This window comes from Petromyzon marinus, chromosome 79, assembly GCF_048934315.1.
Source record: "Petromyzon marinus isolate PM22_M1 ecotype Great Lakes invasive population chromosome 79, UKy_Petmar_22M1.pri1.0, whole genome shotgun sequence".
NCBI classification, from domain to species: Eukaryota; Metazoa; Chordata; class Hyperoartia; order Petromyzontiformes; family Petromyzontidae; genus Petromyzon; species Petromyzon marinus.
Window position 1 is genome coordinate 22,189,369 of NC_133745.1, and position 13,990 is coordinate 22,203,358.

Sequence of the window (13,990 nt, forward strand, 5' to 3'; positions counted from 1 at the left end):
GGGGTGAGAGACGGAGAGACACGGGGGGAGACACGGGGAGACACGGAGAGAAACACGGGGTGAGATGACAGAGACACAATGGAGAGACAGAGAGAGACACAGAGAGACAGAGAGACAGAGAGAGACAGAGAGAGACAGAGAGAGACAGAGAGAGACAGAGAGACAGAGAGAGACAGAGAGAGACAGAGAGACAGAGAGACACGTGAGAGAGACAGAGAGACAGAGATACACGTGAGAGAGACACGTGAGAGAGACAGAGATACACGTGAGAGAGACAGAGAGACACGTGAGAGAGACAGAGAGACACGTGAGAGAGACACGTGAGAGAGACAGAGATACACGTGAGAGAGACAGAGAGACACGTGAGAGAGACAGAGAGACACGAGAGAGAGACAGAGAGAGACAGAGAGACAGAGAAACAGAGAGACACGTGAGAGAGACAGAGAGAGAGACAGAGAGACAGAGAGACACGTGAGAGAGACAGAGAGAGACAGAGAGACACGTGAGAGAGAGAGAGAGACAGAGAGACAGAGAGAGAGACAGAGAGACACAGAGACACGAGAGAGACAGAGAGACACGTGAGAGAGAGACAGAGAGAGAGACAGAGAGACACGTGAGAGAGACAGAGAGACACGAGAGAGAGACAGAGAGACAGAGAAACAGAGAGACACGTGAGAGAGACAGAGAGACAGAGAGACACGTGAGAGAGACACGTGAGAGAGACAGAGAGAGACAGAGAGACACGTGAGAGAGAGAGAGAGACAGAGAGAGAGACAGAGAGACACAGAGACACGAGAGAGACAGAGAGACACGTGAGAGAGAGACAGAGAGAGAGACAGAGAGACACGTGAGAGAGACAGAGAGACACGAGAGAGAGACAGAGAGAGACAGAGAGACAGAGAAACAGAGAGACACGTGAGAGAGACAGAGAGACAGAGAGACACGTGAGAGAGACACGTGAGAGAGACAGAGAGAGACAGAGAGACACGTGAGAGAGAGAGAGAGACAGAGAGACAGAGAGAGAGACAGAGAGACACAGAGACACGAGAGAGACAGAGAGACACGTGAGAGAGAGACAGAGAGAGAGACAGAGAGACACGTGAGAGAGACAGAGAGACACGAGAGAGAGACAGAGAGAGACAGAGAGACAGAGAAACAGAGAGACACGTGAGAGAGACAGAGAGACAGAGAGACACGTGAGAGAGACACGTGAGAGAGACAGAGAGAGACAGAGAGACACGTGAGAGAGAGAGAGAGACAGAGAGACAGAGAGAGAGACAGAGAGACACAGAGACACGAGAGAGACAGAGAGACACGTGAAAGAGAGACAGAGAGAGAGACAGAGAGACACGTGAGAGAGACATAGAGACAGAGAGACGTGAGAGAGACACGTGAGAGAGACAGAGAGAGACAGAGAGACACGTGAGAGAGAGAGAGAGACAGAGAGACAGAGACAGAGAGACACGTGAGAGAGACACGTGAGAGAGACAGAGAGACACGTGAGAGAGAGACAGAGAGAGAGACAGAGAGACACGTGAGAGAGACATAGAGACAGAGAGACGTGAGAGAGACACGTGAGATAGACAGAGAGACAGAGAGACGTGAGAGAGACAGAGAGACAGAGACACAGAGAGACAGAGACAGAGAGACACGTGAGAGAGACACGTGAGAGAGACAGAGAGAGACAGAGAGACACGTGAGAGAGAGAGAGAGACAGAGAGACAGACAGAGAGACAGAGACACAGAGAGACAAGTGAGACAGAGAGACGTGAAGACAAACGCCCAAACCCTCACCTCTGCCTCCCCCACGGTGACCCTTGCTGCCCTCCTCCTCCTCCACTGCTGCCCCTGCTGCTCCTGCTGCTCCTGCTGCCCCTGCTGCTGCTGCCCCTGCTGCCCCTGCTGCTCCTGCTGCTGCTCCTGCTGCTGCTCCTGCTGCTGCTGCTCCGCGCTGAAGGCGGCCTCCAGGCGCTGGCTCAGCTTCTCGCTGAGCGGCTTCCAACGCCGCTTTCTCTCAATCTCCCACAGCACGCCGGAGCTGGCGGGGAGCGGAGGGGGAGCGGAGGGGTCAAGCCAGAGCACAGGAAGCACCGAGGAAGCGTAGAAGCACACAGGAAGCGGAGTAGAAGCACACAGGAAGCACACGGGAAGCACACAGGAAGCGGAGTAGAAGCACACAGGAAGCACACAGGAAGCACACAGGAAGCACACAGGAAGCGGAGTAGAAGCACACAGGAAGCACACAGGAAGCAGAGTAGAAGCACACAAGAAGCACACAGGAAGCAGAGTAGAAGCACACAAGAAGCACACAGGAAGCGGAGTAGAAGCACACGGGAAGCACACGGGAAGTGGAGTAGAAGCACACAGGAAGCACACGGGAAGTGGAGTAGAAGCACACAGGAAGCGGAGTAGAAGCACACAGGAAGCACACAGGAAGCACACAGGAAGCAGAGTAGAAGCACACGGGAAGCACACAGGAAGCACACAGGAAGCGGAGTAGAAGCACACAGGAAGCACACAGGAAGCGGAGTAGAAGCACACAAGAAGCACACAGGAAGCAGAGTAGAAGCACACAGGAAGCACACAGGAAGCGGAGTAGAAGCACACGGGAAGCACACGGGAAGTGGAGTAGAAGCACACAGGAAGCACACGGGAAGCACACGGGAAGCACACAGGAAGCACACAGGAAGCGGAGTAGAAGCACACAGGAAGCACACAGGAAGCGGAGTAGAAGCACACAGGAAGCACACAGGAAGCACACAGGAAGCACACAGAAAGCACACAGGAAGCGGGGTAGAAGCACACAGGAAGCACACAGGAAGCGGAGTAGAAGCACACAGGAAGCACACAGGAAGCGGAGTAGAAGCACACAGGAAGCACACAGGAAGCGGAGTAGAAGCACACAAGAAGCACACAGGAAGCGGAGTAGAAGCACACGGGAAGCACACGGGAAGTGGAGTAGAAGCACACAGGAAGCACACGGGAAGCACACGGGAAGCACACAGGAAGCACACAGGAAGCGGAGTAGAAGCACACAGGAAGCACACAGGAAGCGGAGTAGAAGCACACAGGAAGCACACAGGAAGCACACAGGAAGCACACAGAAAGCACACAGGAAGCGGGGTAGAAGCACACAGGAAGCACACAGGAAGCGGAGTAGAAGCACACAGGAAGCACACAGGAAGCGGAGTAGAAGCACACAGGAAGCACACAGGAAGCGGAGTAGAAGCACACAAGAAGCACACAGGAAGCAGAGTAGAAGCACACAGGAAGCGGAGTAGAAGCACACGGGAAGCACATGGGAAGTGGAGTAGAAGCACAAAGGAAGCACACAGGAAGTGGAGTAGAAGCACACAGGAAGCAGAGTAGAAGCACACAGGAAGCACACAGGAAGCACACAGGAAGCAGAGTAGAAGCACACAGGAAGCACACAGGAAGCACACAGGAAGCACACAGGAAGCGGGGTAGAAGCACACAGGAAGCACACAGGAAGCGGAGTAGAAGCACACAGGAAGCACACGGGAAGCAAACAGAAAGCAGAGTAGAAGCACACGGGAAGCACACGGGAAGCAGAGTAGAAGCACACAGGAAGCACACAGGAAGCACACAGGAAGCGGAGTAGAAGCACACAGGAAGCACACAGGAAGCGGAGTAGAAGCACACAGGAAGCACACAGGAAGCACACAGGAAGCGGGGTAGAAGCACACGGGAAGCACACAGGAAGCACACAGGAAGCAGAGTAGAAGCACACGGGAAGCACATGGGAAGCGGAGTAGAAGCACACAGGAAGCACACAGGAAGCACACAGGAAGCACACAGGAAGTGGAGTAGAAGCACACAGGAAGCACACAGGAAGCGGAGTAGAAGCACACAGGAAGCACACAGGAAGCACACAGGAAGCGGGGTAGAAGCACACAGGAAGCACACAGGAAGCGGAGTAGAAGCACACAAGAAGCACACAGGAAGCAGAGTAGAAGCACACAGGAAGCGGAGTAGAAGCACACGGGAAGCACATGGGAAGCGGAGTAGAAGCACACAGGAAGCACACAGGAAGTGGAGTAGAAGCACACAGGAAGCACACGGGAAGCAAACAGAAAGCAGAGTAGAAGCACACGGGAAGCACACGGGAAGCGGAGTAGAAGCACACAGGAAGCACACAGGAAGCGGAGTAGAAGCACACAGGAAGCACACAGGAAGCGGGGTAGAAGCACACGGGAAGCACACAGGAAGCACACAGGAAGCAGAGTAGAAGCACACGGGAAACACACGGGAAGCGGAGTAGAAGCACACAGGAAGCACACAGGAAGCACACAGGAAGTGGAGTAGAAGCACACAGGAAGCACACAGGAAGCGGAGTAGAAGCACACAGGAAGCACACAGGAAGCACACAGGAAGCGGGGTAGAAGCACACAGGAAGCACACAGGAAGCGGAGTAGAAGCACACAGGAAGCACACAGGAATCAGAGTAGAAGCACACGGGAAGCACACGGGAAGCACACAGGAAGCACACAGGAATCAGAGTAGAAGCACACGGGAAGCAGAGTAGAAGCACACAGGAAGCACACAGGCAGCGGAGTAGAAGCACACAGGAAGCACACAGGAAGCACACAGGAAGCGGGGTAGAAGCACACAGGAAGCACACAGGAAGCAGGGTAGAAGCACACAGGAAGCGGAGTAGAAGCACACAAGAAGCACACGGGAAGCACACAGGAAGCACACAGGAAGCACACAGGAAGCACACAGGAAGCGGAGTAGAAGCACACAGGAAGCACAAAGGAAGCACACGGGAAGCACACAGGAAGCAGAGTAGAAGCACACGGGAAGCACACAGGAAGCACACAGGAAGCAAAGTAGAAGCACACGGGAAGCACACGGGAAGCACACAGGAAGCGGAGTAGAAGCACACGGGAAGCACACAGGAAGCAGGGTAGAAGCACACAGGAAGCACACAGTAAGCAGAGTAGAAGCACAGGAAGCACACAGGAAGCACACAGGAAGCACACGGGAAGCACACAGGAAGCACACAGGAAGTGGAGTAGAAGCACACGGGAAGCACACGGGAAGCACACGGGATGCACACAGGAAGCAGAGTAGAAGCACACAGGAAGCAGAGTAGAAGCACACAGGAAGCACACAGGAAGCAAACAGGACAGGAAGCACACGGGAAGCACACGGGAAGCACACGGGAAGCACACAGGAAGCGGAGTAGAAGCACACGAGAAGCACACTGGAAGCACACGGGAAGCACAAGGAAAGCACACGGGAAGCACACGGGAAGCACACAGGAAGCAGAGTAGAAGCACACGGGAAGCACACAGGAAGCACACGGGAAGCACACGGGAAGCACACGGGAAGCACACGGGAAGCACACGGGAAGCACACGGGAAGCACACGGGAAGCGCCGGCGTTGCTGACCTGCAGATGGAGATGAAGGCGACTTCGTATCTCCCTCCCCCGGCCCCGCCCCCGCTCCCTCCCTTGCCCCCGCCCCCTCCCTTGACCCCGCCCCCTCCCTTGGCCCCGCCCCCGACGAGGGACAGCCCCACCCCCTGCAGCGACACCTCCACCCGAAGCGCGGAGCTTCCCTCGCCGGGAGCGGAAGCGGGAAGCGTCGAGGAAGCGGAGCCCCGGAGCGTCGAGGAAGCGGGAAGCGCCGAGGAAGCAGAGCCCCGGAGCGAGGAAGAGGAAGCGGAAGCGGGAAGCGTCGAGGAAGCGGAGCCCCGGAGCGTCGAGGAAGCAGAGGCCCGGAGCGAGGAGGAGGAGGAGGAAGCGGAAGCGGGAAGAGCCGAGGAAGCGGAGCCCCGGAGCGTCGAGGAAGCGGGAAGCGTCGAGGAAGCGGAGCCCCGGAGCGAGGAGGAGGAAGCGAGAAGCGCCGAGGAAGCGCCGAGGGAAGCGCCGGGAAGCGTGCGGGTGAGGGCGGCGGCGTCGTCGGTGAGCAGCAGAACTCGCTGCACCCCCCACAGGAAGGACGAGAACCACGGAGAAGCGCCGAGGGAAGCGCCGCGAGAAGCGCCGGGGGAAGCGTCGCGAGAAGCGCCGGGGGAAGCGTCGAGGCCCACAGAGCCAAACTCATCCTGGGGGGGGGGAGGGGGGGGTGGGAGTTGATGATGTTGATGTTGTTGTTGGTGTTGTTGATGTTGATGATGTTGTTGTTGATGATGATGATGTTGTTGATGATGATGATGTGAATGATGATGATGTTGATGTTGTTGTGGTGGTGGTGGTGGTTGATGATGTTGATGATGATGATGTTGGTGATGTTGATGATGTTGATGTTGGTGATGTTGTTGATGATGATGATGATGTTAAAGTTGTTGATGATGTTGTTGTTGATGTTGTTGATTTTGATGTTGTTGTTGATGTTGATGATGTTGATGATGATGTTAAAGTTGTTGATGTTGTTGTTGATGATGTTGTTGATGATGTTGTTGATGTTGTTGTTGATGTTGTTGATGATGTTGTTGATGATGATGTTGATGATGATGATGTTGGTGATGTTGATGATGTTGATGTTGGTGATGTTGATGTTGTTGTTGATGTTGTTGATGATGATGATGTTAAAGTTGTTGATGATGTTGTTGTTGATGTTGTTGATTTTGATGTTGTTGTTGATGTTGATGATGTTGATGATGATGTTAAAGTTGTTGATGTTGTTGTTGATGATGTTGTTGATGATGTTGTTGATGTTGTTGTTGATGTTGTTGATGATGTTGTTGATGATGATGTTGATGATGATGATGTTGTTGATGTTGATGTTGTTGATGATGTTGTTGTTGGTGATGTTGTTGATGTTGTTGTTGTTGGTGATGTTGATGATGATGATGTGAATGATGATGATGATGATGTTGATGTTGTTGTTGTGGTGGTGGTGGTTGATGATGATGTTGATGATGATGATGTTGATGTTGTTGTTATGATGATGTTGATGATGTTGTTGATGTTGTGGATGTTGTGGATGTTGTTGTTGTTGTTGTTGATGTTGTTGTTGATGATGATGTTGATGATGTTGATGTTGTTGTTGATGATGTTGTTGATGATGTTGTTGATGTTGTTGTTGATGTTGTTGTTGATGTTGTTGATGATGTTGTTGATGATGATGTTGATGATGTTGATGTTGTTGTTGATGATGTTGTTGATGATGCTGATGTTGTTGTTGATGATGTTGTTGATGATGTTGATGTTGTTGTGGTGGTGGTGGTGGTTGATGATGTTGATGATGTTGTTGTTGGTGTTGATGATGATGATGTTGTTGTTGATGATGTTGATGTTGTTGTGGTGGTGGTGGTGGTTGATGATGTTGATGATGTTGTTGTTGTTGGTGTTGATGATGATGATGTTGTTGTTGATGATGTTGATGTTGTTGTGGTGGTGGTTGATGATGTTGATGATGTTGTTGTTGTTGGTGTTGATGATGATGATGTTGATGATGTTGTTGTTGATGTTGATGATGATGATGATGATGTTGTTGATGATGATGTTGTTGTTGATGTTGTTGATTTTGATGTTGTTGTTGTTGATGATGATGTTGTTGATGTTGTTGATGATGATGATGTGAATGATGATGATGATGTTGATGTTGTTGATGTTGTTGTGGTGGTGGTGGTGGTTGATGATGTTGATGATGTGAATGATGATGATGTTGATGTTGTTGATGTTGTTGTTGATGATGTTGTTGTTGTTGATGATGTTCTTGATGTTGTTGTTGATGATGATGTTGTTGTTGATGTTGATGTTGTTGATGTTGATTTTGATGTTGTTGTTGTTGTTGATGTCTCACGGCAGTGAGCTGGGTCGTCCTCCGCTTGCCGTCCACGAGACCCCAGCAGAGTGAGCGATCACAGCCGGGCGATGGCCAACAAAACATCACTGCCTGTCCCGCCATCAACCACCGCTCCTCCCCATCACTAGCAACATCATCAACATCACCATCAACATCACCATCAACATCAACATCACCACCATCATCAACATCACCATCACCCACTCACTCACTCACCCACTCACTCACCCACTCACCCACTCACCCACCCACTCACCCACCCACTCACTCACTCACTCACCCACCCACTCACTCACTCACCCACTCACTCACTCACCCACTCACTCACCCACTCACCCACTCACCCACCCACCCACTCACCCACCCACTCACTCACTCACTCACCCACCCACTCACTCACTCACCCACTCACTCACTCACTCACCCACTCACCCACTCACTCACTCACTCACCCACTCACTCACTCACCCACCCACCCACTCACTCACTCACCCACCCACTCACCCACCCACTCACCCACTCACCCACCCACCCACCCACTCACTCACTCACCCACCCACTCACTCACTCACCCACCCACTCACTCACCCACTCACCCACTCACTCACTCACTCACCCACTCACTCACTCACTCACCCACCCACTCACTCACCCACTCACCCACCCACTCACTCACCCACTCACCCACCCACCCACCCACTCACTCACTCACTCACCCACCCACTCACTCACCCACTCACCCACCCACTCACCCACCCACCCACTCACCCACCCACCCACTCACTCACCCACTCACTCACCCACCCACCCACTCACCCACCCACCAACCCACCCACTCACCACCCACTCACCACTCACCCCTGAGAGTAGGTGAGCGCCAGTGACTCTGTGTGGTTGATGATCAGCACGGGAGCGGTGCCTCCTGTGTAGTCGCTCACCCAGTCACTCACTCACCACTCACTCACTCACCCACTCACCCACTCACTCACTCACCCACTCACTCACCCACTCACCCACTCACCCACTCACTCACCCACTCACCCACTCACCCACCCACTCACCCACCCACCCACCCACTCACCCACTCACCCACCCACTCACCCACCCACCCACTCACCCACCCACTCACCCACCCACTCACCCACTCACCCACCCACTCACTCACTCACCCACTCACTCACTCACTCACCCACCCACCCACTCACCCACCCACTCACCCACTCACTCACTCACCCACTCACTCGCACACTCACTCACTCGCACAATCACTGAGTCACTCACTCACCCACTCACTCACCCACCACTCACTCACTCACTCACCCACTCACTCACTCACTCACCCACTCACTCACTCACCCACTCACTCACTCACCCACTCACTCACCCACCCACCCACCCACCCACTCACCCACCCACTCACCCACCCACCCACCCACTCACCCACCCACTCACCACTCACTCACCCACCCACCCACCCACTCACTCACTCACTCACCCACCCACTCAACCACCCACCCACCCACTCACCCACCCACTCACCCACCCACCCACCCACTCACTCACCCACCCACTCACTACTCACTCACCCACCCACCCACCCACTCACTCACTCACCCACTCACTCACTCACTCACCCACCCACCCACTCACCCACCCACCCACTCACCCACCCACCCACCCACTCACCCACCCACTCACCCACCCACTCACCCACCCACCCACTCACCCACCCACCCACCCACCCACTCACCCACTCACCCACCCACTCACCCACCCACCCACTCACCCACCCACTCACCCACCCACTCACCCACCCACCCACCCACCCACTCACCCACTCACCCACCCACTCACTCACTCACCCACTCACTCACTCACCCACCCACCCACCCACTCACCCACCCACTCACCCACTCACTCACTCACTCACCCACTCACTCGCACACTCACTCACTCGCACACTCACTCAGTCACTCACTCACCCACTCACTCACCCACCACTCACTCACTCACCCACTCACTCACTCACTCACCCACTCACTCACCCACCCACCCACCCACCCACTCACCCACCCACCCACTCACCCACCCACCCACTCACCCACCCACTCACCACTCACTCACCCACCCACCCACCCACTCACTCACTCACCCACCCACTCAACCACCCAACCACCCACCCACCCACCCACTCACCCACCCACCCACCCACCCACTCACCACTCACCCACCCACTCACTCACTCACCCACTCACTCACTCACTCACCCACTCACTCACTCACCCACTCACTCACTCACCCACCCACTCACCCACCCACCCACCCACCCACTCACCCACCCACTCACCCACCCACCCACTCACCCACTCACCCACCCACTCACCCACCCACCCACCCACTCACCCACCCACCCACCCACTCACCCACCCACCCACCCACTCACCCACCCACTCACCCACTTACTCACCCACTCACTCACTCACCCACCTACTCACTCACTCACCCACTCACTCACCCACTCACCCACCCACCCACCCACTCACCCACTCACCCACTCACTCACTCACCCACTCACCACCCACTCACCACTCACCCCTGAGAGTAGGTGAGCGCCAGTGACTCTGTGTGGTTGATGATCAGCACGGGAGCGGTGCCTCTTGTGTAGTCACTCACCCACTCACTCACTCACCACTCACCCACCCACCCACTCACTCACTCACCCACCCACCCACTCACCCACTCACTCACCACTCACCCACTCACTCACTCACCCACCCACCCACCCACTCACTCACTCACCCACCCACCCACCCACTCACCCACCCACTCACCCACCCACCCACCCACCCACTCACCCACCCACTCACCCACCCACCCACTCATCCACCCACCCACCCACTCACCCACCCACCCACCCACTCACCACCCACTCACCACTCACCCCTGAGAGTAGGTGAGTGCCAGTGACTCTGTGTGGTTGATGATCAGCACGGGAGCGGTGCCTCTTGTGTAGTCACTCACCCACCCACTCACTCACTCACCCACCCACCCACTCACCCACCCACCCACTCACCCACCCACTCACTCACTCACCCACCCACTCACCCACCCACCCACCCACTCACCCACTCACCCACCCACTCACCCACCCACCCACTCACCCACCCACTCACTCACTCACCCACCCACTCACCCACCCACCCACCCACTCACCCACTCACCCACCCACCCACTCACCCACCCACCCACTCACTCACCCACTCACTCACCCACCCACTCACTCACCCACTCACCCACCCACCCACTCACCACTCACCCACTCACTCACCCACTCACCCACTCACTCACTCACCCACCCACCCACTCACCTACTGACCCACCCACCCACCCACTCACCCACCCACCCACTCACCCACCCACCCACCCACTCACCCACCCACTCACCCACCCACCCACTCACCCACCCACCCACTCACCCACTCACCCACACACTCACTCACTCACCCACCCACTCACTCACTCACCCACCCACTCACCCACCCACCCACCCACTCACCCACTCACTCACTCACTCACCCACTCACCCACTCACTCACTCACTCACACACTCACCCACTCACTCACTCACTCACCCACTCACCCACCCACTCACTCACTCACCCACTCACCCACTCACCCACTCACTCACCCACCCACCCACCCACTCACCCACCCACCCACTCACCCACTCACTCACTCACTCACCCACTCACTCACTCACTCACTCACCCACTCACTCACCCACTCACCCACTCACTCACTCACCCACTCACTCACCCACCCACTCACCCACCCACCCACTCACCCACTCACCCACCCACCCACCCACTCACCCACTCACCCACTCACCCACTCACTCACCACTCACCACTCACCCCTGAGAGTAGGTGAGCGCCAGTGACTCTGTGTGGTTGATGATCAGCACGGGAGCAGTGCCTCCTGTGTAGTCACTCACCCTCTCACTCACTCACCACTCACCCACCCACCCACCCACCCACTCACTCACCCACTCACCCACCCACCCACTCACCCACCCACCCACTCACTCACCCACTCACTCACTCACCCACCCACTCACCCACCCACCCACCCACTCACCCACCCACCCACTCACCCACTCACCCACCCACCCACCCACTCACCCACCCACTCATCCACCCACCCACTCATCCACCCACTCACTCACTCACCCACTCACCCACCCACCCACCCACTCACTCACCCACCCAACCACTCACCCACCCACCCACTCACCCACTCACTCACCCACCCACCCACTCACCCACCCACTCACCCACCCACTCACCACCCACTCACCACTCACCCCTGAGAGTAGGTGAGTGCCAGTGACTCTGTGTGGTTGATGATCAGCACGGGAGCGGTGCCTCTTGTGTAGTCACTCACCCACCCACTCACTCACTCACCCACCCACCCACTCACCCACCCACCCACTCACCCACCCACTCACTCACTCACCCACCCACTCACCCACCCACCCACCCACTCACCCACTCACCCACCCACTCACCCACCCACCCACTCACCCACCCACTCACTCACTCACTCACCCACCCACTCACCCACCCACCCACCCACTCACCCACTCACCCACCCACCCACTCACCCACCCACCCACTCACTCACCCACTCACTCACCCACCCACTCACTCACCCACTCACCCACCCACTCACCCACCCACCCACTCACCACTCACCCACTCACTCACCCACTCACCCACTCACTCACTCACCCACCCACCCACTCACCTACTGACCCACCCACCCACCCACTCACCCACCCACCCACTCACCCACCCACCCACCCACTCACCCACCCACTCACCCACCCAACCACTCACCCACCCACCCACTCACCCACTCACCCACACACTCACTCACTCACCCACCCACTCACTCACTCACCCACCCACTCACCCACCCACCCACCCACTCACCCACTCACTCACTCACTCACCCACTCACCCACTCACTCACTCACTCACACACTCACCCACTCACTCACTCACTCACCCACTCACCCACCCACTCACTCACTCACCCACTCACCCACTCACTCACTCACTCACCCACTCACCCACCCACCCACCCACTCACCCACCCACCCACTCACCCACTCACTCACTCACCCACTCACTCACTCACTCACCCACTCACTCACCCACTCACCCACTCACTCACTCACTCACCCACTCACCCACTCACTCACTCACTCACCCACCCACCCACTCACCCACTCACCCACTCACTCACTCACCCACTCACCACCCACTCACCACTCACCCCTGAGAGTAGGTGAGCGCCAGTGACTCTGTGTGGTTGATGATCAGCACGGGAGCGGTGCCTCTTGTGTAGTCGCTCACCCAGTCACTCACTCACCACTCACCCACCCACTCACCCACTCACTCACCCACTCACTCACCACTCACCCACCCACTCACCCACTCACTCACTCACCCACCCACCCACCCACTCACTCACCCACTCACCCACCCACTCACTCACTCACCCACCCACCCACTCACCCACCCACTCACTCACTCACCACCCACCCACTCACTCACTCACCTACTCACCCACTCACTCACCCACCCACTCACCCACCCACCCACCCACCCACTCACTCACCCACCCACTCACTCACTCACCCACTCACCCACCCACCCACCCACTCACTCACTCACCCACTCACCACCCACTCACCACTCACCCCTGAGAGTAGGTGAGCGCCAGTGACTCTGTGTGGTTGATGATCAGCACGGGAGCGGTGCCTCTTGTGTAGTCACTCACCCACTCACTCACTCACCACTCACTCACCCACCCACTCACCCACCCACTCACTCATTCACTCACCCACTCACTCACTCACTCACCCTCTCACCCACTCACTCACTCACTCACCCACCCACTCACCCACCCACCCACCCACTCACTCACCACTCACCCACCCACTCACCCACCCACCCACTCACTCACCACTCACCCACCCACTCACCCACCCACCCACTCACTCACTCACCCACTCACTCACTCACCCACCCACCCACCCACTCACTCACCCACTCACCCACTCACTCACCCACTCACTCACTCACTGACCCACTCACCCACCCACTCACCCACCCACCCACCCACTCACTCACCCACTCACTC

General features: G+C 56.4%; 1 protein-coding gene across 1 annotated transcript in view; it reads right to left on the reverse strand.

Annotated features, from left to right (window-relative positions):
* Window positions 1-8,714, reverse strand: part of LOC116937716 (intermembrane lipid transfer protein VPS13A-like) — a 43,659-nt gene extending 34,945 nt beyond the window's left edge. Inside the window, exons 1-4 of the mRNA XM_076057105.1 lie at window positions 8,639-8,714; window positions 7,778-7,904; window positions 5,416-6,074; window positions 1,795-2,038 (exon numbers count right to left, since the gene is read on the reverse strand). Coding sequence (XP_075913220.1) covers window positions 1,795-2,038; window positions 5,416-6,074; window positions 7,778-7,882 — 1,008 coding nt within the window. The 5' untranslated portion in view covers window positions 7,883-7,904; window positions 8,639-8,714. The remainder of the gene's footprint in view (window positions 1-1,794; window positions 2,039-5,415; window positions 6,075-7,777; window positions 7,905-8,638) is intronic.
* Between the last annotated feature and the right edge of the window lie 5,276 nt (window positions 8,715-13,990).